This window comes from Dysidea avara, chromosome 6, assembly GCF_963678975.1.
Source record: "Dysidea avara chromosome 6, odDysAvar1.4, whole genome shotgun sequence".
Taxonomy (NCBI): Eukaryota; Metazoa; Porifera; class Demospongiae; order Dictyoceratida; family Dysideidae; genus Dysidea; species Dysidea avara.
In genome coordinates this window covers 8,541,883-8,568,085 of record NC_089277.1, presented here as the reverse complement: position 1 = coordinate 8,568,085, position 26,203 = coordinate 8,541,883, and the positions used below count along the sequence as shown (strand labels likewise).

Genomic DNA, 26,203 nt, shown 5'->3' with positions numbered 1-26,203 from the left:
ATCACGTGTTGTTCACGTAAAGTTTTCAATTATGGCGTTCGGTTTAATATTAGTATTGTTTTTGAGTCTTTCGTTAGCTCCATTGTATCACACGGAGGATGCTACGTGTTCTGGTGTAGATAAATCATCGCTGTTACATAACTCCCCGTCTGTAACATGTTCCCAGTTGTTGGAGGACTTTGCGAAAGTGTGTGGTGATTTTATCACTTGTGCGTTGAACTATTCCAAGCCGATGTGTTTGTGTGATGCGTGCTTTGAGAAATACAAACAAATGAATACTGCACACTATACAATAACAAATTATACCGGTGACAATACTCGTGAGAGTCGCTGTAAGCAGACATTGTTGGATAGTGACCATCTAGTAGTAGTGAGGAGCACTTATCAGTTCGCCAAGTCGCTGTGGACTAAGTCACATTGTAAAGGTTTGTGTGTGTAGTGTTTGTGTGTGTCGGGTATCTTTCTTTCAGTGTTGGTCAGCAAATGTCATGGCTACCCAGATAGCTCTAGTGTTTGAATATAGGGGAGGTTATATTGCAAGTATTCCCGGGCCTGAACTAGTATGAACTAGTATTAGCTACTCCACATGGTTCCTTTTTGATAAAACATTTCCACTTTAATGTGTACCTATGTAATGTGATGTGAACTTGTTTTCCAGTATCCTGTGAAACAGTCACACTTGGTATAGGGGATTCTACGAATTTACTAGAAACCGCATACTAACCTGCATACGCTAAAAAATTTCCTGGTTGAGGAGACTGGGTGTCCAAAAATTTCTGCGGATATTTTAGAAACTGTCTTAAGGTTACGGGATACTGAGCGACTGCCGTCAAACAAAAATTTTATTATGTAATTAAGGCGGGCTGGTGTTGTGTTGTGTATCAGCTGGTAACAGGCTTAAATTGTTGGGAGAATCATAGCGTGCTGACTGGACAGGTACAAGGTACAAGAAAACACACGTAACAGTACAAGATAACATAGATACAACACACTTAGCAACTGGCGCACCTGTAAGCGCATGCGTAGTTTAGCTGACTAATGGCGATATTTTCCTGAACCAAAAATCAGGACTGTCAAACTAGTTGTTAACATTTTGTATAAACAGACTACTAGTTTGGCTTCTTGTCTAGGTCCTGACGGAGCCATTTGTTAGAAATAATGTTTCTAGTGCTTGTGATATCAATTTAAAAATTAATTTTGTGACCACAGTGTCTTGCTTTAGGTCATATTGTAGTCATATTTCAGCAACTATACGCATTATTCACAAATCCTCTTGTCAGTCCCTCACAAGTGATGTTCTTCAAATCTTAGAATTGTTAGTAAGTTGTCATGGCTCTTCATTGGTCTGATTTTTGGTTCATAGCTTTCACTAATTGGCATGGGGACAACTCATGTTTCCATAACAACATTTGAATTTCATGTCAATTAATGAGAAGTTAAGAATGCATAAATATTTGATACCAATGCATTAAGAAAAATCAAATCCTAATCATGAAAAATGATTGATAGTGTACATGTGGGATTTACAGTATCCCGTAACCTTAACAGAAGGTTTTAAGAATAACTGAAAGTTCTGGGGTTGTTAGTAGTGAAATTATGCGAAAAATCTTGAAAGAAAGTTAATAAGAAGGTACGCTAAAATAGCCTTAATTCGTGAGAAACCTTGGTTCGAAAACCGTGATTTGTTCTGTAAGTTGTAGTTTCACAGCTACAATCTGGAAATTCCTTACACAGTACCCCTATGAACCTGTCAACAATATATGTGTGTTTCGACCCATTAGCATTGCTCATTTTTGAGATGCTATGAACAACTCCCATGCTTCAGGACCAATCCCGGTTAAAGTATGGCATGTATCGTTAACATCTCGAAAGTGAGAAGTGCGAGTGGGCTGAAACACATATATTGTTGACAGGTTCATAGGGGTACTGTGTAAGGAATTTCCAGATTGTAGCTGTGAAACTACAACTTACAGAACAAATCACGGCTTTCAAACCAAGGTTTCTCGTGACTTAAGGTTATTTTAGCGTACCTTCTTATCAACTTTCTTTCAAGATTTTTCAACAAGTAGTCTTTAATTTCACTATTAACAACCTCAGAACTTTCAGTTATTCTTAAAACCTTCTGCAAAGACGGTTTCTAAAATATTCGCAGAAATTTTTGGACGCCCAGTCTCCTAACCGGGAAATTTTTTAGCTTATGCGGGTTAGTATGCGATTTCTAGTAAATTTGTGAGATCCCCTATAGTAGTCATCAACCTGTTGTGTGTTTATATCATTTCAGAATGTCACAGTTCTGATCAAGCAGTTGTAAAGTTTTACGAAAAGCTTGATGACTTGTTGAGATGTTGGGAGGAGTACATTCCAGTAAGTTGTATAGTATGGGGACCTTGTTAGACTTCTACACATTATTGTACATCCGTCATTCATACTTGTTTCTTAATAGATTGTGCCTAAGAATGACTCAGTACTACTGGATACAACACTGTTGGATAGCTCTGACAATGAAGCAGTGAACCATTCAATATGTATCAATTGTTCCAATGAGTATGACAACTTTACTGACTACTTTAAAGTGTACAGTAGTGAACACGAAGATGTGTGTGGTGATATTATGCAACATGTAAGGAATACTATAGTGTACTATTGTGGTGTCCTCACTTTGTGGCTACAGTTGCCTGTTAAGACCATGTATGTTCCTTTAACAAGGACACTTTCAACAACTATGAAACGATTATGTGGTTAAGTGATGTGGCATTCCTTCACTTGTGTACATCAAGACACACGGTATTGTGTCATGAGGCCAAGAAAGCCGGCGTGTCACACCGTGAGTATATTGACTGGAAGAAAGGAAGCAATATATTCATGCGTGCATAGCTCCATGGCCTCTTCTCCAAAGTACACCATTTTTGGAATACAACTGTCTGCCAGGTAGGGTAGGCCACGCAGCAAATTTAATCGCGGCACCAGCCATTTATGAGATATGGGCGTTCAAAGGTTCGATTTAATTTCTGTATTTTTCCTTCTTAAGCCGTAGGGGGGGTACAGGGGCTTCGATTTACTTTTGCACAGTTTGCAAAAAAATGGTATAAAAAGTAAATGTGTGCCTCAATCTTTAGCTCAAACGAAGAGCGTAAATTTATGTACTGAGTTTGCTGTGAATCTGATGAATATCCAAGGAGTTATGAGCATTTATTTACATAAAAGATCAAATTTCTGTCATGGCTACAGGGTAAACGAATAACTTGAAAATTGGTGTTTACATAGGCTGATCATCATAGCAGTGCCTTTTGATGGTTTGTGCCTTTTGATGATTTGAAAAGTAATAGAGTTACAGTTACAAAGTGATAAAGCAAACACCAGACAAGTGTAAAGTTGTGGGATCAAGATGCACTCTCATAGAGCAGTCACGCAGGGTAAAAGGTACATAAAAATGTTTTTACTAGAGTTCGAACCAGGGACCTCCATACGTATGTCACACCTGCATCCTTAACTACTGAACCACTGCTATCTTGCATGCCCTTCAATTAAAGATGTAGGTGGACTAATAGTGATAGAGTACGGAGACCACACCTCTTAACAATCTAGCTGTTTACTTAACAGTAAACAAAATGACCTCACCCTTATTGGTCTAGCTAGCTGCACACCTCTTGGCTGACACGAGATATACTCTAATACAACAGTCCTGTATGATATTCTAATAGAACAATTACATTGTAACTAGCCGTGCTACAACAAAAAAGCTAAACAAAGTAGTATTTTTAAAATTGTAAATTTAAAAAATGAAGTAGGGATCTATGCAACAAAAAGTAGTGAAACAAGAGGTGAATGATGGTATTACAGCTTAGCTAAGTCCCTACTTCATAGATCCCTACTTCATTTTTAAATTTACAATTTTTTAAAATACTAGTTCTAATAGACTACATTTTTGAGGATTTCTAATAGAACTTACACACATTCTAGTACTTTTATTGGTAGATCTATGAAACTACAAATGTTTATTTAGAATTTTCATTTATAAAGCAGAAATTAGTTAGGTTACCAGCATCACGAACCTATTGCGAACGGGATTCCAATCGCGAACTTGCTCATATCTAGTCTTATAGTAGCACCAGGACTGAAGTGTTTCTGAAATCCAGCTCTGAAATAATTCTGTGGCATCCATACATGTTGCTGAAAGAATGTGTTGATACAAAAAATTGAACGCCTTGATATGGTTTCGTTGGATGAAGAAGAAGACAAACAGCCTGGTTGAAGATGAAAGAAAAGACAAGGCGCAGAGGGCCTACACTCATCGGAACCCCAAAAGGCACATCCCATTGGTGAGTTTGTTATTGTGGTGGCTGTGTGCTGCTTCGTTTGGCCTCTAGCCTTGTGACTGTGGTCAGTGAGTGGGGCAGTGAGACTAAAATTTGAGTTTTGGCGATTTAAAAAAATTCTATATCCGGCCACCTGTAAGTGTTTTGTTATATTTAATACTGTTTTATACAATATATGGACTCAGGAGCTTATGAGCCGCCAAAGGCGGCAAAGGAGCATGAAACTTACGCTGCCTGTTGGGTGCCATCAAAATCCAAATTCATTTGCGATTAGTTTCCATATGAGGAAAATAAAATCTCATTAGTCGATGCCGTCTACTAATTGTGTGTGACACTCGTAGCAATTTATTCAAAAAACGTGACGTGATTTGGATTGTGATCGAACCGAGTTTCATTCCTTCGGCGGCTCATAAGCTCCTGATGGACTATTATATGTAGTACTATTCCGTAAAGGTGATTTTTGTTACGTAAAATGTCTCTAGGATGATTTTTAAAGGCAGAATTTTCTAAATTTTCAAGGCAATCCCTACTTAAACGGTACTACCGTACCATTTGATATTGCAATAATATTACCACATACTGAAGTAAACAATCATCATTGTGTCTGTATAGAAAAGAAGAAATTTGAAACCCCTAAGTCAGCCATAGGCTAATTTTGGGGGCCTTCTAAAGTACAAAATCCACACAAAAACAGCCAAGCTGTGAAAACATGGCGCGGCCTTAAGAACCTGCAGCTGGATAAAAAAAGTTCTGAAATCAAGGGTGGCAGCCAAGAAATGGCTGCAATGATGTAAATGCTAACATTATTTTTTGGCTGCGATTTCACAACTTTTTACCCAGACTTTTTAAGGCCTAACCTACAAGATGAGAGGGGACTGATGGTTCATCCTTGCAGTGTTATGGGCCCCTGAATGATGTTTGTTATTATTCACTATAGCTTCCATGCTTTACACTGAAACTACATAATTATACCAGCATCCGGATACCTTGGGCCATGTTGAAGTGTCCTGATGTCACGGGTTTAAAGTGTGTACAAATGGGACCACAAGACTGCTGTATGTACAAATTTTGTCTTTAAACATGGTACAGTCTGCTATGTGGTCACACAATTATAGTAGTGAACGTCATGATAATAACATACAGGAATAGCTATATGCAAGGTAAGGTAAGAGGGGCCTAGACTCAGGGGTACACAACTACCTGAAACACAGGTATCTGGATAGACAAAAGAAAACCATAAAATACAGTACACAATTACAACATTAACTAAAAAACTGTTAAACGTTCCGTAATATCCCACAATTCTGATGAACGAACATTGAAGATCCTATAGGAGTATGAAATGGCAACTCAAGCAGCTTGTTCGAAAATAGATCTAACCGAGTGTTTTTGTAGGTGACAAACTCTACATAAATTAGATACTGTAGATGGCAAGAAGTGTCCTAGACACCCAACTTCAATTGTAACTTGTTATATTTTAGGTGAACATGACAAGACTACAGTGGAGTCAGCGCTTCAAGTGTTACCTACCCAAAAAGAATTTGTTCTTGGTGGGAATTATCACTGGAGGATTTGTTGCCTTAGTGGTGTTCTTCTACTGTGGAGTACACTTGTATGGCTGTCTTGATGAGAGGAAAGAAAAACGACTTCTTTCTGGTAGGGATGGGTCATGGGTGGGCTATGTGAGAGTTCTGTTGATAAGTACCATTTTGGGTTTGGATTAGATGAGGACTGAGTATAAAATAGAACTGTTCTAGTCATGAATAATATCATGTGGAATGATCAAGTTACCTCATATATGTTATTGTGTAGTGAGCTCCAATAGTTTTGCTACTGATTCTACTGATCATTCATCTCGACATGTGCTGAGGGAAGAGGGTGCACTTCGTGTCCGCCACACTGACATCAACTAAACCTGTGTGTCTTGTTATAACCTTTTTAATTATGTGTGAAATTTAATCAAATCCACAACGTAATATTGCTGGTTGTAATAAAATACCACAATCGAAAATTAGCATGCTATCGCGATTTGCTAGCTGGCAGCGAGTTTGTTGTGGAGCAAATGTGTTTTTAAGAAGACAGTCATTAGAGACATTGACAGATAGTCTATTTGCTGCATTGGGAGTGAAGCCTCGTTTAATAAAAGCTTTGCAAAATGAGGGAATATTGCACCCGACAGAAATACAGCGCCTATCACTACCCGAGACGCTAGCAGGGAGACACTGCGTTATTCATTCAGAAACTGGAACTGGTAAAAGCCTTACATTCCTCATTCCAGTCCTGCAGGACAGCGGGACTAGGTTGAATACAGTTGTGGTGACGCCAACACGTGAATTAGGAGCTCAACTACACTACATGGCTAACCGAATGTGTCCCAAGGGAAAGCGGATCGTGTCTTTGTTCAGTGGAGTTGATAATGATTTAACGGTATGGGTAGATTTGTTGAATGGTTATTGTGTGTCCGTTAAGCTGCTATTTTGCTGACTGAATATAATGCATTGTCTATGATCAATGATATTACAGAGGTGTAGGGAGGGGGTTCCAAGGGGTTCAGGAACCCCCTCTGTAAAATTTAGATTTTCAAGTTTACGGCAGGACCCTAGCTATCACACCGTTGATTTGATTTATTGTTTATCCTCACAGTAGTCGGCAAAGCTACTGGAGCACACATACATACAACAGAGTACAAAACAAAAACACGAGCAGCCATACAAATACATAAACAAATGCAAACACAAGAAGCTGATTACAATCACTTTAAAATAAATTACTCATTTAGTGTGGCAGGACAAATGAGTGAGTAATAGTGTATGGCACAGCACAACAATTGATAAAGCTTGCATTCATCTGTCAGGGAAGGATTTACAGAGGTAACATAAGATCGATATACTCTAATAGAGCAGTCATGTATACTCTAATAGAACATGTATGTAAATATCCATAATATTATGTTAAGGAACTTCATTACACTACTGGACAATAAATCCATGCTATTACCATGGAATTCCCATGATCCTCATGAACAACCCATGAACGAGTGAGTTCATTGGTTTGTATGTATACACATCCCATGAAAAGCAAACCTATGAAAAACCTGTGGAAAGCCAATGAATATTATTCATAGGTTTTCAACAGGTTATTCATGGCAGTGATTTCACAGATTTTCATGGTATACAAACTCATGAAAACTCACTTGTTCATGGGTTGTTCATGGGTACATTATTTTACTCCAGGGTATTTCATTATCCACGAAAAAAAAAACCTACTGCAACTTTCATGGGTATTTCATAGGATCATGGGAATTTCATGGTAATAGCATGGATTATTGTCCAGTAGTGTTAGTGGAGTTTTTCAGGCATTCTAGCATTAAATGCAAAACTGAGCATGGCCTTATACTGCTATAGCTTTGGTGTGCAGTGTTTAGCCTTATACTGCTATAGCTTTGGTGTGCAGTGTTTAAAGATATAGAACTCCAGTAATTTATCACTTGGGCATATATAACGAATCCATGTTATTATTGCCCATATGTACTTGTAATGTTTTGATTGTAAGTCATTCCATTTGTATCAGTGGATTCATGGTCCCTATACCAGTGAGATAGCTATCACTTACAGATGTCTATATGTGTCTCTATGTGTTATGCTGCCTGTTTCCACTAGGTAGTACTAGCTTCATACCAGGGGCACTTATAATTAATGTACTATTTTTTTGCATAAAATATAGCAGTTTGCTGAGTTTTGATTTATTAAAATAATTTGAAAGTCTCTCAGCGGCTGGGGGCTGTGCCCCCTTCATGGTAATTCAATACTGCTGTGGAAGCCCCTTTAAAAATACCCTCGCTTCTGGATATTACACATTTTTTTGTTATTATTTTAATGTGATCTATAAGGACTGTGATGATAGCATGTGCCACCTTTAGAAGCATGAGTGAAAAAAAAAGTTGTGAAATCATCAAGTCAAAGGTGGTGGCCATGAAATAGCTGCAACAGTTAATGATAATATATTTTAATAATACACAGCTGTTGTAATCATTAACATCATTGCTACATGGCTGCCACCTTTTATTTCACAACTTTTTCACCCAGGCTTTTGATGGCTGCACCCTTTATACAGCTTGGCTATTTATTGCATAGATTTCACTTTTTGCATTTTAAGTATCCCAATTTGAAAGCCAACCATAAACTGGCTTGTTTTTATTCTGAATTGTTTTATGTATAGATACGATAATGATAAAGTAGTGTTCTATCAGTACCTAGGAGTTGCTTTTTTAAAGTTGAGCAACTGCAATTTATCATGGTTTGCATGAAAATTGAAATACTCTAATAGAACAGTCACTACAAAGTATAAATTCTAATACAATAAAATCATACATGCATACCTAGCTTGGAAGGAATTTAATTTGTTATAAAATGCGGGTGTAACTAATCACTGGACTGGATTACTGGACTGATATGTTTTTATTTTTTACACATGCTAAGGTCGGATTCATTGAGTGTTGCTAGCTAAGGGCCTTCAGCCCACTATTAAATGATGAATATAGAGTAATGCAGAAACTATCAATTTCATAACTATTTATTATGCTCTTCCCCACTAATAAATCTTAATACTCCTTTATCCTTACCCTTATGCTGCAGGGAATGTGATAGCAATAGTTAACCAACGATGAGTATTGGAGGCAGCAGTAAACTTGTACAATGCAATTCTAATAAATTTGGTCACATATACTAGTCACATAGGCCAGCTTGTGCATGTAAGAACTATCATGATGGCAGAAAAAAGCTTACAGTTGTGTAATAATTGGAAGGAAGTTAGGTTAGATAGATTGTCTTAGGACAGATGGCTTGTGTCTCAGATGGTCTGCATCACTCTATTTTATTCACAGATATCATTGGTAAGTTGAGTTTTGGATAACCATTGCTATCACACTCCGTGCAGCACAAAAAGTGTATAAGTGCTATAGAACATAATAAGTAGTGAAATCCTTAGAGAGAGTTTCAACTGCTGAACGTGAGTAGGCTGAAAGTCCCCTCAAGGCCCGTAGCTAGCGACACTCAATATATCCATGTATTAAAAAAAAAAAAAAAAAATATATGTGACTGGATGTGGGAAAACTGGTCTTATCGCCCATGTCAGCAGATTCGATTTTTCACCAAACGCAGAAAGCTACAGGAATAAATGATCAAATTGCACAATCAGAATCAGCTAGACTTGAATGGTCTGCTTTTGCTGGCTGCTTTTCCCAAGCCCAGTGGTGATCTGTATGTGTGGTGTGGGGCCATAATGGAGCTATGGTCAGCCTCAGGATGGCTGTATGTGGTTGTACAGCTCCGTGGTGTTCACTAAAGACCTATGCTGCGAATTTCCTTTCAGTTTTGAGACCTGAATGGCCCATAACTTGGCCTAATCCATCCCTATGCATTCCTCTTCAATTTTTGAACAGCCTCATGCTCTCCTTCCAGGCCCCCGCCTCCCATCCCATTTGGAGCTCGACTTATACAGCCAACCTTGGTTCAAAAGCTATCTAAAATCGTGGGAAACTTAGCTGCTGGCTACTTGTACAGTAAATGCTCTGGAAGGTAAGGAATTGGTGTAAAACATGTGAAAATTTGGTACACATACATATTGGCGAGCTACAACACACTAAATATTTAAAACCGGAATTTCTCGATACTTTAAAATAGACGATAAGCTTGGTTTCTAGACTGGGTCATATATGTCAGTCCAGTGGTTAGGTGCAGTGGTTAGTTACATCCATAAAATACACTATTGTAAAACAAGTACAGGCACTATAATGCAATTTTAAACTGTGAGCAAGCAAGCACAAACTTTACAGCAATTATCAGTAACCAACTGCTATTGGTATCAGATCACTGCACCTTTTATGCTAGTATACGATTTCCAGCCTGTTGTCACAAGTTTTGCTGGCATAGCACTCTTACTATTGGATTGAGTGGGTCTTAATCGTAACGTACTACCAATACTGATTGATAAGGAGTTCACCAATCTGTGACCTAATTTGGAAAAACTGTTGATGTACGCACATCAATAGATTGTGAGGTATGCAAATTTAAACATTTCAATCCAGTGTAGCTTAGCAAGGCCAAAAGCTATGAGTTTTAAATTTTTACCATGAATGCGGCCAACCATAATGTTTAAACTCACAGCAAGCTGGCTACTGAAACATATAACCATGATTTTGAGCAACTTTTTTCATGATAGTATCTGATCAAGACCACACCCCTTTTGTTATTTTGTGCTCATTTTGTCCTGAATGGTTTTATTTCCATGTCAACCTACTGACCATATTCTATTGAGATTTTCGCCTGTGAAATAACTAATCAAGTTGAAGAATTTTATGGAAGGAATAATCCGTAAATTTTTGAGCATATTAGTCTCACTATTCATAACTGCCAAGGTTGGCCACTTCACCTATTATTCTATTCACCTATCATTCCAATAAAGTTCATTCTTCGTTTTACCTATACAGTAGATTTTTCAATGTGTTCAAAGGCATGGAGAAGATGTAGTAGTGTGTAATGTATATAAGGTATTCAGGTTCCAAAATGAAAGGTAATGCATGGACAGTTTTTTCCTTGCACAATTGATGCCAAATTATTTTAAAATCGTACTTCTAAATATCCTATAAGCCTAGAATTATGCTTACAAAGTTTAGACCTGACCAGATCTGCAAAAAGGGGGTCTTATACGTAGCTTTTCCAAATTCCAAACTCAACCAATTGTCTTGAAACATATCCAGCAGTAATGCTATGTTAGAGGTATGCATGATCAAATTTCAGGCTGATTCCTTATTGATCTGTTCACAATTTTTGTTGGTTTATTAGGACAGGCCTAAAATAGACCCAATGATAGCCATTCAGATTATCTTGAGTATCAGATCATGTACAGATTGAGTGGGCACCAATTAGGATGTAAAACAGATGAAGTTTGTATTAGCAAGCTCCAAACTCATTTACATTCCTCTGCACTCCATGGTGCTGCAATAACACAAAAAATATTACACAATCAACTCTGCCAGACAGGCCCAGCTGAATAACATCATCTTTAGTTGTTCCAGTGCCAAAGTTGCCGAGAAATGTCATGTGCTTTGTTACACCCATCCCAGAAAGCAGACCTGAACAAAATTAGTAGGAAAATTGTTAGCCAGATAATGTAGGTATCTTGTACTGGTGTTATTTATAAAAGTTTGTTAATGTTCCAACAATAATAGTTAATTTTCCCAAATCGAGTCACAGTCAGTTTTTACAGGGTAGGAACTTAATTACATATGTATTTAAATATTAATATCTGATCTACTGTTAGTTGGCCAGTAACAGTGGAGTATAAATAAGTATTAATAATAGATACTATTCATTTCAGCATTAAATGCAGTGTTGACTTCATAGGCAGACGAACTTAAGAAAATTAAGCCCAGCGTCTTGATTGGTACTCCAAAACGACTTTTAAAAGCTGTAGAAGATGATGTTCATATATTCCAACATGTTCATCGTTTGGTTTTTGATGAGCCAGACAAGACATTTATGATGATGGATTTCGAACAGCTCAAACTGAGACACAAAAAACTGAAGAAACGAAAAGCACACATACATCCTAGGGCTGGTGAAATGTTCCTGTCAAAATTGTTGCATATTCGTAAAGGGAAGATTCAGTTAATTTGTACATCAGCAACTATCAATGACACCTTGAAGGGAGAACTAGCTGACTTGGGATGGGGTGAGAATTATGTTGATATCAGCTACACAGCTCCTCTTACCATACCCCAGGGTATCAAACACTGTTATGTTGTTGCTAACAAGACTGGTGGTGGGCTAAACAAACTGGATGTGTTAGTGAAACTGTTCTGTAAGTCTCAAGAAAAGTCAGCACTTGTGTTTATACATAGCCAAGCCAAGATTGATCAGTTCACTTATGAATTACGTAACAGAGGATTCACTGCAGATCCATTATATAAACACTCAGCAGGTAACTTCTCTTCCTTTATGGAGGATTTCAGGCAGGGAAAGATCAACTTTGTTGTGGGTACTGAAGAGACTGTGAGAGGACTTGACTTCAAGTGGGTACAGACAGTGTACAACCTGGTGGTCCCAAAGAGAGCTGCAGAATATCTACACATGTGTGGTCGTGTTGGTAGGGTGGGGAAAGAGGGGACAGCAGTGACTATTGTTGATCCATCAGTTGAAGTACAAGAACTAGTACGACTGAAGATGATCTATAAATATTTACAACTAACAGCAAATGAGCTTAGTATTTAATATTATAATCTTATTGGTACACACACTATGCAATGTAATTACAAAATTGGTGTGATATAAGTTAAAGAAACTTCTATACAACTACTTGTCTTTGTGCGAACATGTAAGATCTAAGTATTGTTCAGTAGGGTATAGTTTCAAACAAATGCTATCTATTAAATAAAAAGTTATACTGGAAACACGTTATACATATCTATCAACTTTGCAACGATTTAACTTCATTTTCAATTTGTTCAGTAGCAGCTTCACATCCTCTGGTTTCTTTAAGAACTTTCAAAAGTGTAGACCAAGTCCTAGGCCCAATACCATGGTCAAGGGACAACCAATCTCGGAATATTTCCTCACAGCACTCCTCAGGGGATCTCATACACTTGACATCAATAGTGTTTATTACTCCACTTTCAAATTCTAGTGAATCAGCAAATCTTTTCCACTTAGCAGCAATCTTAGGAACAACTATATTATTGAGGTGTTTCATTTTGGGCTCTGTAACAAGATTGTATCACATGACCATCTTTGCCATAATTAATTTAGTATTATTGTTGTTGTGCAAAATTAAAAAATCTTGGGCAGTATATAGTTCCCCTGTGACTGCTCTATTAGAGTATTTCACTCTTCTGTACCACTGGTAGCCGTAGGGATATCAAACAGATTTTTAAAAGTGTGACAAATGCATGTTTTAGCCACTGTATCTTGTAGAGCTTAAGATTGTTATAGCCAATAATCGCAAATAGGTGATTCTCCAGACCTCTATTGAACACCATTGGTAAACATGTGACGAAACAAAAACAAGGGATGTATAGGTGATCATATGTCACTTTGTATTATAAATTACGTAGAATTACCAGGAAACTAATACAGATGCTCAAGTCTCTGACTGAAAACTACCCTATTGAATAACTGGAACACTGTTCTACGTGGTGATTGACAAACCTAGCCTGCTGTCATCTTCAATACATTTTCTACAGAGGGATTAAGTTTAGGGCTGCCTACGTAGCTACTCTAATCATGAGGTAACTCATCAGAAGATCACTACCTTGACCAGGTAATCTCTATAAAACGGAAAATTCTAGTGCCTAAACTGTCTGCAGAATGCACAACTGATTGTGCCACTTTTAACCAAATTTAAGGGAGGAAAAATGCCATAATGCCATAAAGACTCAGTTCAGTGTTTTGGACCAAAAATATTAGAAATTTGCACATTTCCACAAATAATATTATTTTTCTCTTAGTTGTAGTTCTATGGTCTGTTTTAAGTGCTGGTTCAATTTTTCTTTCAAATGAACTATCAGATACTCAGCATTATCCATCTAAAAATCTGTTTACATACTTTTAAAGACAATACCATAAAAATCCACAAGAATTGTTGGAGATACTCACAATTAGCAGTAGGAGAAAAGTCAATCTCAGTGTAAAATTACAGTGTTTTGTAATAATGCTGTAATTTGTACATGCTTTGGAAATTTGCACCAAACAGAAGTTCAATATCTCAACTACATTGACCAGGTGAGGAACAGTATATGTGTTGGGTTTTACAGCTTCATTATGTGACCAAATGTTTGATAATTGTTGATCTACTCACACACCAGTAAAATTTACTTTTCACCATGAATGGATAGCACTATACATTTGTACCATAGCCATGCCACTGATTTGCTCAGGCTGCAGCTGGTTTTCATGAGTAAATTTCTAGAGACATGTGCCAGCCACTGGGAATGCTCTAGCACCTTGTAATGCCACTGGCTAGCTAGCTGAAATGACACAAACAACCTTGGACAGTTGCCTAGATGTTTTCTATGTAAATTCATTTCATTTTCAGTAGCAGAGGTGTCTTGAGAGCCCAATATTAAGGCTGGAGATACCATATGACCTACTCAGACATTTTCAGTTCCTATACCAATTGTCCGCCCACTACTCCACCCTCTACCCACGATATGCAATTTTAAACATTTCAATCCAGTATAGCTTGGCAAGATCTAAAGCTACGAGTTTGAGATCTTATCATGAATGTAGCAAACCGCAGTGTTTATCTCACATTAATCCATAGCAAATTATATAGCTACTGATATAACCACACCTCTTTCATCTGTAACACAAACACAATCTATTATGTGTGTATATAGATCAACATTAATTTTCCAATGCACATATAAATATATACTTTTATACACAGGGCATAGCCCCTACTGGCCATATCTATAAGTAGTATTCAGGGTGAAATAATTTAATTTCTTGGTACATTTTTAGCATATAAAATTTACAATAAAACTATGCACCTGCACAGATTATTAGAATAGTGGGGATGGGTTAGTTTAGTGGCTAGCTTAGCAGATGGTTGATACACAAATTAAATGTCTTTATATAGTGTACTCTCTCACTTTGTTCTAGTATGCTGGATTCTACCAGATTGTTAGCTGCAGCTGTTTGTTCATGATCACCTGTAAGCACATGCATATGACAGCTGCATTACATAATGTATACAGCCCAACCTGATTGTTTGTTGAGCTCATGATGAAGCTCTTCAGCAACACTTTTAAACCTCTTGATTCCTTTTAAACTTTCTATTAGCGTAGACCAAGTCTTTGGTCCTACACCACAGTCGGCCGTCTTGAGCCACTTTCTAAAGATCTCTTCACAACATCTTGTAGGGTCACTTCTATACTTTTCTTCTATGAGGTCAATTGCAGACATTTTAAATTCCAGAAATTCAGCAACTTTCCTCCAGTGTGCTGCTACATTGGGGATCACATGTTCGTGGAGTTGCTTCATCTTTGGCTCTGTGGATGAATATACAATACACAATGACAAGCATGTAATATATAGAGCATGCATTAAAATTAATTTGAACCTTGTTCAGTAATATCATTTTCAGCAAGAGGATTTATTGTAGTAAGTGACCGGATAGATTGGCCTAAATACGTAGAGATGAGGCTAAATGCATGGTATATGTGTAACCATTTAAACTTTGCAGTACAACACAATAGTGCATATTCACAATCAGAGCCTAAGAAAGCAAAGACTTGTGACAATCTGACAGTAACTACATGTATAGCAGTACAGTTCTTGATAGTGTAACCCACGTGAAGTGAAATAGATGAAAAGAAACATCCCTCCCAAGGTTTTAATATTAAGCCATCAACATAAAGCCCCACATTAAATGGATTGCTTTGATATCTTACACTGCAGTTTTTATAGTAATAAACACAACATTCCTATTTAACGCAAACATTATTGCTATATATGCATCATTGAAATTAACCTGCTGTTGGCTTGAGAGCAAGTTCACCTCTAGCTGGTGGTTGTGTTGTGTCTGATGGAGAATGTGAAAGAGCATCGAAGACATGAGGAAAAAGTACTTTTTCAATGGTTTCAGCTGCCCTGACTGTACCTGTGAGTAGTGTTAACATAGTTTGTGGCGATATTTCAACTGACCTGAGTCACTGTCAGCATTCATTTTTGAGTGCTCCAAGTGAGGTTCATGCTCGTTTGATATTTCCTTTGTTTGTGGTTCATTATTTCCTGTAATACATACACAGTAAACAAATATACAGGTTCTGTATTAAGACCAACTACCTGTATGATTATCACTGCCAATGGCAGAAAGTTGTTGGAAACTGTTATTGCAGTCACTGGGTTGAGAACTGGTTAGAATTTCACCTAGTGGTAGCACTATGTAAAACACACATGAATTGCAAAGGTCATTACTTACTTTTCAGTTCCTGCTCAACTTCTTGACTGACTGTAGGTAGCTTTTTAATCACTTTCAATGCTGTGATTAGTGTAGACCACGTCTTTGGTTGCAGTCCATGATCAGTCTTGAGCCATTCTCTTAGCATCTCTTCGCAGCACTTGACAGGGTCATCTTTACATCTCTCTTCAACGACATCTATTATTGAAAACTCTAATTCAAGGAAATCTGCCACTATTTTCCATTCAGATGAAATCTTTGGAACCACAATGTTGTGTAGGAGCTTCATTTTTGGCACTATAAAACATTTATAAAATAATCTAAGGCAGTGGCTTTACTGTGATTACCTTGTTCAGTAATACTCCTTGGAGAAAGAGTAGAAGTGGACTGGAGAGACGGACCTGTAAGTTAAATTACTAGTATAATAGCGTAGCCACTGCATCTGCAACTTTTCACATAAAATTAATAGTATTTCTCATGACATGAAGTTTTAGATGCAATGCCACAGCAGATTTGACTTTGGTGACTTTTATGGTCCTTTTGCACAGAAATTTGACCATTTTTGTCTTTAACTCCCTAAGGCTTTAATTGAATTGTTAAAACATGGTACTAAAACAAAGGCTTAGTTGAAAGAAATAACTTTATGGCAATAGTTTATTTTATTCTGAAGTTATGACCTTTAATATTAGCCATGAAATTGTATAGATTTGCATACCCAAATACAATTAATTTATATCCCAGGTAAATTTACAGGATTTGCAGCTGTAAATGTGATTATAATTTTGGAATGAAATCACTTATTGATATCAGATAGAAATGATCAAAATTTTGGCACTAAAAGTCACCAAAAGTCAAAACTGCAATGGCATATTCTAAAAATGCATGTCAAGGAGTACGTACTATTCATATGGATAGTTGTATGGTTTTTTTAAGTTGTAACATACCAGCTAATCACTACCTTGATTACTGATAACTACATACCTGACAATGAGAGATGCTGAGCAACAGATTCTACGGGTAATGACTCAGAAGGATTAGCTTTCTTCAAAAGTTGCTCTTGTGTTGCTATGTATGTATAAACAATATACTCAGCAATGCTACAAAACAGTATATACAACTTACTTGATAAATTCTGATCAGTTTGGCTTTGCTGAAGTTTGTTTAGTGCTAGGGAGACTATATTAGTAGGATCTTCATCCCTTTGCTTTAAGGGTTGAGCTTGATAAAGAAAGGCTGCTTAATACATTATACATAATGCAATCTTCCATACCTGTCAAGATCTTGTGGTAGTCAGTAATGTCAGCATGGACACGATTCACAGGACAGTATATGGTACTACTCTCAGTTGCCTTGTCCACTTTCAAGTGCATTTTCATGCACTGTGAACATGGTATGTAGCAAACCACTGGAGCCTTCATGAATGTAGCAGTCATGTGTTGTCTCATTAGATCATCAATGAACTTCTGGACTGATCTGACAAGCTCATTGCTGTCAACGAAAGCTCTTTCCTTCTCTACTGGAAGAAGATATGGCTCAGGGATGATTTTCAAACTGATAATGTGATGATCAAATTCTGGTTCCAGCTCATATATTTGACGTTTTCCCAGCTCCAAGCATACCCACTGGTATATCAACCTGTACAGTAATACACACAATATGTAACTGCTTTACTATAAATTGTATCTCTTACTTGAGCATGTCATACTGTTTGGTCCCATTCCATTCAGCACACTTCACAATCAATTGATCAACCAAGTGTTCTGGAATAAATTTGGCTGGGAAATAATAAAAGAAGTAATAACCAAAAACTGTGGAATAAGCAAGCCTTTCTGCAGGCAACAGATGAGGCACCAAAAACAAATGCTTCCCAGGTCCTCTGGGTTTTCGGCCAACCAGTGAAGTATTGCTAACATCAACCATCAGCTTGAAGTTGATTAGTAGCTCTGCAACACTCAGGCCAGGAAAATCCAACATCTTATTCCCTCTAGCTATTTCATCTTTGGAAAACTGCAGCACACTCCAATCCAACAGCTCCTGCTCAAGCAACCCTGTCTTCTCAAGCTTTTCCATGAAGAGTGCAAGTGGTGGACCAATGGGTCGACATTTCAGGGTGGTCAGCACATATGTTAGGAGCTTGGCCAACCATTGTGGGGAGAGTATTATCATGCTGGACAGAGCGGAAACATTGTGGAAGTGAAGAAGGATACCTTTCTGGTGAAAATGGTGCAGCATGGAAACTAGCTGTTTATCAGTGCAGGCAATGCCACAACTCTCAGCAACCTCCCTTGCCAGTGATTTGTCAATGACACACATTTTCTCCCGGTAAGCAAGCAGCATTAATTTCCTTTCCATTTTGACATATCGAATTGGACGGACCTTTCTGGTAATGGAGGCTGCATTCATCACTGTTCTTTTGAGCTTATTAATAACCACTGGGTTTCGCATTTCATTCTTATTGCTCACAAAGAAGATTGAAGAAGACCCCTTGGCAAATAGCTTGTTATTTTTAGACCCAGCAATGTGCCTGGCAAACGGCTTTGATGCTAACTCCTTGATTAGGGCTGGCACAATTATCTGAAAAGCCAATTCTGCAGCCTTTTCAATGTCAGGATCTAGCTCATCAATGTGAGTACCAACTAAAATGAATGTTGGTAACAGTATTGACAGGTCATCTCCATCAGTGCTTCTCCTGCTAATGCGAGAACTGATCAACTCCATCCAGTAGCATATCACCTTGATTGTTGATTTGGCTGGAGTGACATCATTGGCGTAACGACGTCCTGGTACCTCATAGAGTGACCTTCCTGCATTGAACACTATCAGACAAACAACTTCCTCTGAAACAAACAAGCCATGGGTATGCTGAAATATCTGTTGGCCAGCAAAATCCCACAGGTGGATGTACTTCTTTTTTGGGTCATATTTTTCTGTCATGGCTTTCAACTCCTGAAATTCCTCCTTTGTTATGTAAACAAGCCTCTCCTTCCTGCTGTTGTGAGCATGGTGACGACCTAAATTAGCATGCGCTGATTTATGGGGTTGTGCCATTGCTTCTCTATTGGCTGAAGATGGTGGGATTTCTGATGATTTACTGGATGTAGGAAGTGCTGGAGTTACTGCAGCAATAGAACGTTGAACTGGGTCAGGCTGTTGTGGTTGAAATGAAGCAGCCGTACCAGAGGGTTGCGAGATTGACTGAGGAATATCAAGAGAGCGGCAACATTCCCTTATTGATAAAAAGAATTCTGATTCCAACAGGGTTTGCTTTTGGAGGTCATAGATTTTTTGCTTTTCATTCATGAGTTCCCAATTGGCAGCTGTTGTGACACTGATTTCCATTTGGTCTGCACCCTCAGTTGCAGGAGTGTTTTGAAAGCTGTTGCCAACAAAAGTGTCAATTAAAGATGTTTTTCCCGATCCTTCACATCCGAGTAGCACCACACGTGGATCTACTATGGGTAAAGTGCCATCCATGTATCCTTCATTAACTTCTTCAAGTGTCATGTTTGTAGCGTAGGAGCTCAAAGACCTAGGAAATATGGACTTCGGAATAGTTGTTGATTTATGTGTAGCAGCTCCACTGTGCATGCCCAACTGTGATGATTCTGTATGCACTTCAGTCTTGCTCCTTTCAAGGACTGCTTCAAACTGAAGGAGACCTAAGATTTGCTCTTGACAATTCTAAAATGCAATCAGTATAGCTAAAAACCATTTACACGTTTCCAACGAATATTATAGCATATATTAGTATAATGGTATTTTGTATGGGAGGATTAAAGCACCAAAGAATGCTTTAGTAGTCACAAAGTAGCAAGGTTGGTAGAAGACTGGATTTGTGTAAGTCATGACCGTTTAATCAAGTGCCTGTAGTTTATTTTCCATACTGTCACTCACTGTACAAATCAATTTTTCTGTTGTTGCCACTTTGTAGCTCTGTATCTTCAATAGTTCATGGCTTCTAGAGCTGAAACTTCAGTTGACCATTCTTTTGGCTATCTAGATAAAGAAACTGTAATTCGAAAAATGCACTAACATGTGTGGTTCTTGCAGATCCAGTTGCATATAGTCAGTCAGTAGAAATTTTGTTAAAATGTTCTGTAGTAACTAATCAGAAATATTTTTTGGCAGCTCTAAAGACACTCGGGGACTTTATTCTACCTAACCAATGCTGTCAAAGCACCATGAATGTATTATGAGGCTGGTTTCTGGTTAGTATTTTTTGTGAGTAAGTGTAAACTTCCATGATCCATAATATACAATTGTGACTGGATCTGTGAAAACCCGACACAATTACACAAACCTAAATTTTACAGTTTAAAGCATTGAATAGAATGTGTGAAATAGCTACTTGCATAATATTGAAAAATTCCGTAAATTTCTTAAACACCTCTTTCTTAGTGAAGGAAGGGACTAACAATAAAAACCTGGATATCATCTTATTTGCATGCTCAGGGATAATAAAGGGCGTAAACGGGAGTGGAAACACGCTCGAATTTACCTTGCAACCAATTTCTATCCGTGTTATCAGTGCACATTAATTCAGCACATTTTAGCTTCTTCTAGTTACCTAGTTTAATGATTGAAAGCAGTAGTAATGGCAGGTATTTTATGCCCTTCGTGTTATTTGCTAGCTAATTTGTCAAGGATGTAGTTCGGTAGTTAAGTTTGCAGTTTACCACATTAGTATGGTGACATACCACATTATTGCCAGTTTTATTCTACAAATTGAACCATAGTGATTTAATACATTGATAACTTCATATTATAAAGGGGCTCCATCCCTATATATTATGTACTCCTGTTTATACTATTCTATAAGTGTATATGTCTTATATCTACGTAAGTATAATATAATTGTTTTTCAATGACATTCTGCACAGAGTCTACAGCTAGTGGATTGGTGAAAAGTGGAATCAAGGCAATTTTACAAGAAGAATCTTTCATGATGCCATCATAAGCAGCAAGAAATATAATTAATACAGCAAAGGAATGGACTGAACGACCTGGGAACAATGCAGAAACAACAAGATTTGAAGAGAACTTAACGAGTTCCATTGAATCATGCTTTAAATACAAGGAGAAAATCCCAAAGAAGCAGCTGGGTGAAGAAAATGGGAAAACTGTTCTTTTCTATGTGACTAGACTGATTACAAATGTAACAGTCATAGTCCACTCTGACTGAACAGTTTTTAGCAGAGTATGACATCTTTTCTTTCACCACACACCCACATTATACCTCCCAAATCAGAACTCACATTAAGACATAACAAATAATAAACTATTTTGTAAAAAAAGACTTCTCTGTCAGAATTATTTATTCAACATTTTTCAGCATTCAAATTATTATTGTGGATTCTGTATACGCACATAAATAAAATAAATATGATTGCATCAAAGTTTTATGCCTTTTATGCAAATGTCAGCTCTAGATAAGGAAACTGACAAAGCTACCGTTGATAATCAGACAACAATTCCCAGCACAATAGAGACCTCAAATACCTTTGGGAGAGGTCTATTGAGAAGGTTGAGATTTGCCAATGAGGCTGAGGCCAATAACAATGCTTCACTTGAAGACAAATGTTGTACCTCCAGCTTACAAAGGGTCAGTGCAAGATCTGCAGTGGCTATCTTCCAAGATGGGTGTAAGTATGAAAAAGAAGAAATCAGTGTAGTTATTTGGGAGTGAATAACATCAGAAGAGGTAATTTGTCTAGGAATTGATACTGCTGCATTATGAATCATTTGCATGCATGGCTGTAACATGCTTCTTTTTCATAGCCTTCTTTCTTTCTTCAGTCTTACAGTTTAACTTTCTACCACCCTTTCTTCTGCACAAAAAGTTGTAGAGTCATACTGTACAACAAGTTAGCCTAAATGATAGCTACATGCCAGCGGTGACAATGAAAATTCACATTGTTTATGCTTCAAATACTAAACCTAGCCTAACACCCGATGTAGTTCACAAGTGCTATGCAAAAGTATAGCATTTAAGCTGCTCAGAATAATCAAGAATTGGTCACTATTATTAACTTTAGAATAAGAGAACTTCCCCCACAAAATCAGATGGTGAGGCAACCAAAACTTTAAGATGTCTCACTGAATAACTTGTAAACCTCCATAGTTACAACAACATTTATACAGCATGCAAAATAACACTCAGAGAGTAGGTAAACGTGCTAATTACCATCCATGTAGAGTGTGTATACAGCGACGCTGCCCCCACATAACATTTGTCTCAAAACCATCAACATTTTCAACATAACTAACCACACAACTGTGCGGTTTTCTGGCATAATTATCTAACATACCAGCTATACAGTTCCTGCGGTAGTAATAGAGCGACACGAGATATGACACAAGACGAAGCCCAGTGGCTAAAAATAACAATTTGTTTACAACTAGCCCTAACCTGAGACCGGGGATACATGTAGTGTTTGAATTCAAAGTAAGTACTTTAAGTTTAGTGCTGTTTATTGCCATGCTTGTCCAAACGGTTAAAGTAAAAAGAGGGTATGTGGACAAAGTGCCTGTAAAGAAGAAAACTGTCTGACTAAGAGGGAAAATTTTGAAACATAAATGTACTAAGATTGAATTTGGAAGCAATTCTAGAGAAATGATTGAAATCTTAAAGAAAATAGAAAGCTGAACGGATAAAATTAGACTATTTATAAAGTTACGAGCCTTGTTTTATTGGATTTTGGCAATTTTATTTTATAGTGGACTATAAGGAAGAGAATACAAACTAGTTGGATTGTAAGGCAATTTTAACCCACAAACATATGAAGAAGTTTGCTACATGGCACGGACATAATTTGGCTTAATCATGGAACACTGTAATCTTCACAAACTAACCTGCAGAACTAATTCACAGTGCTTTTGTTTCATTGTAACACTAATGTAGTGAGGTTAACTGTCAAGACATTGAAATAGCCTAAAGTGTTGCCTTCTAAATATCCTCCATTCAATTCTCCATAGAAAAAGTAAGTGATTTTCAACCTTAAAATGATGTGCTTAAATTTACTCTGATTTCCTTCTGCTATATTTCATCTTAATTGCTATTCACTGCTCTTTCCAAACTTGGTTTGGAATCTGAGGTATCTATCATGTGTTGTAGGTTATTATACCATTTATTGCATCCCCTCGAAATACCCAATACAAAATGTATGGGAAAATTTGCTACACCTGGTCGGTTTAGGCCATTTTGACACACCAAAATTTCCATGAATTGGATTTCTTTTGGTATCATTGTACTTGAAGAGAGTTGCTCTACATGTATCAAATTCGGAAAGTTACCAAACGGACTCAAGGTAGGCGGTACACGATAATTAATTTAATTTTAAATGGTTTTTCAATTAAAATGTATTGGACATGCCTGTTCCAGCTGGCATTTTTACCATGGACAAATGTATAGCAAATGTCCTTGATATGTAGAAAAAATTTGAAAATGGCTGTCTCAAGATTGGATCTTGAATACTTTAGTCAAATCCCTGTAGTAAATTGTAAAGAGTTAAGATGTATATACAACATGTAAGTAGCTATATATAACTTTGAGTTTATGGCTTTTCTGTGCTGCAGCTGACTATTTTTACCTAAGTTTTACAACTAGCCCAATCCATTTACAACTAACCAAAAGTTATTTATAACTAGATTTTTGGCCACAGCTAGCCCCTTTTTTTAGTCCCTAATGGAACCTGTTAACCAGCGTAGCAACGAAGTTCTCTTTCCATAAGGAGGGATACTAACCACGAAAACTTCTCATTACACAGATAGAAAGTGGTAGAAATTATTGGTCTATTGGGTACACTTGAGCTGTTTCCAATCCCATTTACAGATTATATGCCTGCTCAAGAGGAGTTGGGAAATCTTTGTTTCATTTCAGTTGCCTTGGCTGCAGTAGACCCAAGGATACGCAAGTTATGAGCCTTTGTTTACATCACATCGAAGTAATTGTACACAATAAATTTTTCTTCATGGATGTCGCCTTAGAGTGTGCAGTGAAGAAAGGCGAGTAAAGGACAAACAGACCCAGTAATTCATTCCTCTATTCATGGTGAACATGATGGTGAAAATGATGGTGAAAATTTCAGCTCTGTACCTCAATCAGTTGGTAAGTTACAACCGGTTTTGTAAGCACCTGTAATTTATTTTCCCTATATTTGCTGTACAAATCGATTTTCTGTTGTTGCTACTTTGTAAGGCTGTAACTCCGAAAGTGATTGGCATATGAGGTTGAAACTTTGCCAGAGTTTACACTTGGCTAAGCAGATCGTAAACATTTAATAAACAGGAATTTAAAAATATGCAATTGTGTCGGGTTTTTGCAGATCCAGTCTGCTCTGTATGATCGTACCCATTGATTTACCCATTTTACAATTGCAATTACAACATAAATGTATACCAGTAGTGCATGATTATGTAAAGAATTGGTGTTGAAAACATCATGATGATAGTTACAAGTATACAAGTGCTATAAAGTTGAGAATAAAGAGACCACATAGCTATATTATACCACCCCAAAAACACCTTCGCTGTAAAAAAGGCGCGCCCAAGAAACTACAAGTACCTGGAACCCAATGTAAAAAAACAAAAAGAAAACAGCTCAGCTGAAGTGAAAAGTAACTGGTAACTTAAAGAGCTGATATCTGAAGCGGCCAAGAATACAATTACTAAAGTTTAATCCATGCAAGAACACCTTGGCTATAAAACAGGTGTGTACATGAAGTAACTGGCAACTGAAATGGCTGATATCTGAAGCGGCCAAGAATGAATGGTCATATACAACTATTTCAAAAATTTAACACTGAACCTTTATAATTCGGCTGTGTTCTATATTCACTCTTGCTGCATCGTAAAGTAATTTCTTTTAACTCTAATTGGCTGGTAATTTGGCCGCCATTTTTTGCTCTATTATACTGACTATTAAAAAAGGCGGCCAAATTACCAGCCAATTAGAGTTAAAAGAAATTACTTTACGATGTAGCAAGAGTGAATATAGAACACAGCCGAATTATAAAGGTTCAGTGTTAAATTTTTGAATTAGTTGTATATGACCATTCATTCTTGGCCGCTTCAGATATCAGCCATTTCAGTTGCCAGTTACTTTCATGTACACACCTGTTTTATAGCCAAGGTGTTCTTGCATGGATTAAACTTTAGTAATTGTATTCTTGGCCGCTTCAGATATCAGCTCTTTAAGTTACCAGTTACTTTTCACTTCAGCTGAGCTGTTTTCTTTTTGTTTTTTTACATTGGGTTCCAGGTACTTGTAGTTTCTTGGGCACGCCTTTTTTACAGCGAAGGTGTTTTTGGGGTGGATATCACTCATTTTTGTCAGTGATAGACTCTACATTTGGTTTAAAAGGTAATTTTTTTGGAAATGAGCAATTAACATTAATGCAGAATATTATCTTGGAGAGTCAGTAAAATCCATACATAATAATGATTGTTTCATAACACCGTAAATTCGGAAGTATGAATTTACGGTGTAGTATGACTGTTCTATTAGAGTAAGTCTATCTTTACTGCCTGCATGTGATGAATATATCTCATATCTGTGCATGTTAAATGCTTCAGACACCTAATTAAACTTGCAAGTGACTAATTAGTTTACAGTTGCTACACAGCTATAAATACATTTGTAATTGTTATCACCATAATCATTTATCATGTTATAACCATTTTTTATTATTTTGGTCACAACTTCAGGATTAGAGCAGCAGAGAAAGGAATAGAGGACTCAACCATCAAGACTTGTATATGGGAGATGGAACAGTATTGCGATGGACAATGCCGGTACTAACCCCTCAAGGGTGTTGCAGTACAGTATAGATGCAAGACCAGAGCCTCGATCGTCACCTTTTGACTGTGGTCACAACTTCAGGATTGGAGCAGCAGAGAAAGAAATGGAGGACTCAATCATCAAGACTCAG

General features: G+C 37.3%; 3 protein-coding genes across 3 annotated transcripts in view; 2 read left to right on the top strand and 1 right to left on the bottom strand.

Annotated features, from left to right (window-relative positions):
- LOC136258260 (osteopetrosis-associated transmembrane protein 1-like) lies at positions 1–6,292 on the top strand. The gene is made up of 5 exons (XM_066051579.1): positions 1–425; positions 2,282–2,364; positions 2,444–2,620; positions 5,798–5,972; positions 6,129–6,292. Exons 1-5 carry the CDS (start codon positions 32–34, stop codon positions 6,227–6,229), a joined length of 930 nt encoding a protein of 309 aa, XP_065907651.1. The 5' UTR covers positions 1–31; the 3' UTR covers positions 6,230–6,292.
- Positions 6,293–6,298: 6 nt separating this feature from the next.
- Positions 6,299–12,687, top strand: LOC136258256 (uncharacterized). The gene is made up of 2 exons (XM_066051575.1): positions 6,299–6,743; positions 11,720–12,687. Exons 1-2 carry the CDS (start codon positions 6,333–6,335, stop codon positions 12,584–12,586), a joined length of 1,278 nt encoding a protein of 425 aa, XP_065907647.1. The 5' UTR covers positions 6,299–6,332; the 3' UTR covers positions 12,587–12,687.
- LOC136259210 (uncharacterized) overlaps positions 12,480–26,203 on the bottom strand; it is a 32,960-nt gene continuing 19,236 nt past the window's right edge. The window contains exons 5-17 of the mRNA XM_066052694.1: positions 17,965–19,955; positions 17,545–17,909; positions 17,397–17,492; positions 17,256–17,339; positions 16,622–16,675; positions 16,296–16,571; positions 16,160–16,243; positions 16,019–16,105; positions 15,846–15,974; positions 15,435–15,497; positions 15,076–15,363; positions 14,965–15,024; positions 12,480–13,072 (exon numbers count right to left, since the gene is read on the bottom strand). Coding sequence (XP_065908766.1) covers positions 12,783–13,072; positions 14,965–15,024; positions 15,076–15,363; positions 15,435–15,497; positions 15,846–15,974; positions 16,019–16,105; positions 16,160–16,243; positions 16,296–16,571; positions 16,622–16,675; positions 17,256–17,339; positions 17,397–17,492; positions 17,545–17,909; positions 17,965–19,955 — 3,867 coding nt within the window. The 3' untranslated portion in view covers positions 12,480–12,782. The remainder of the gene's footprint in view (positions 13,073–14,964; positions 15,025–15,075; positions 15,364–15,434; positions 15,498–15,845; positions 15,975–16,018; positions 16,106–16,159; positions 16,244–16,295; positions 16,572–16,621; positions 16,676–17,255; positions 17,340–17,396; positions 17,493–17,544; positions 17,910–17,964; positions 19,956–26,203) is intronic.

Excerpts from the sequence above, each read along its gene's own strand:
- LOC136258256 (XM_066051575.1), top strand. The coding sequence starts at position 6,333 with ATGCTATCGCGATTTGCTAGCTGGCAGCGAGTTTGTTGTGGAGCAAAT. Across the intron at positions 6,744-11,719 it reads GAGTTGATAATGATTTAACG|GCAGACGAACTTAAGAAAAT; the intron begins GTATGGGTAGAT and ends TTGACTTCATAG.
- LOC136258260 (XM_066051579.1), top strand. The coding sequence starts at position 32 with ATGGCGTTCGGTTTAATATTAGTATTGTTTTTGAGTCTTTCGTTAGCT. Across the intron at positions 2,365-2,443 it reads GTTGGGAGGAGTACATTCCA|ATTGTGCCTAAGAATGACTC; the intron begins GTAAGTTGTATA and ends GTTTCTTAATAG. Across the intron at positions 2,621-5,797 it reads GTGGTGATATTATGCAACAT|GTGAACATGACAAGACTACA; the intron begins GTAAGGAATACT and ends GTTATATTTTAG.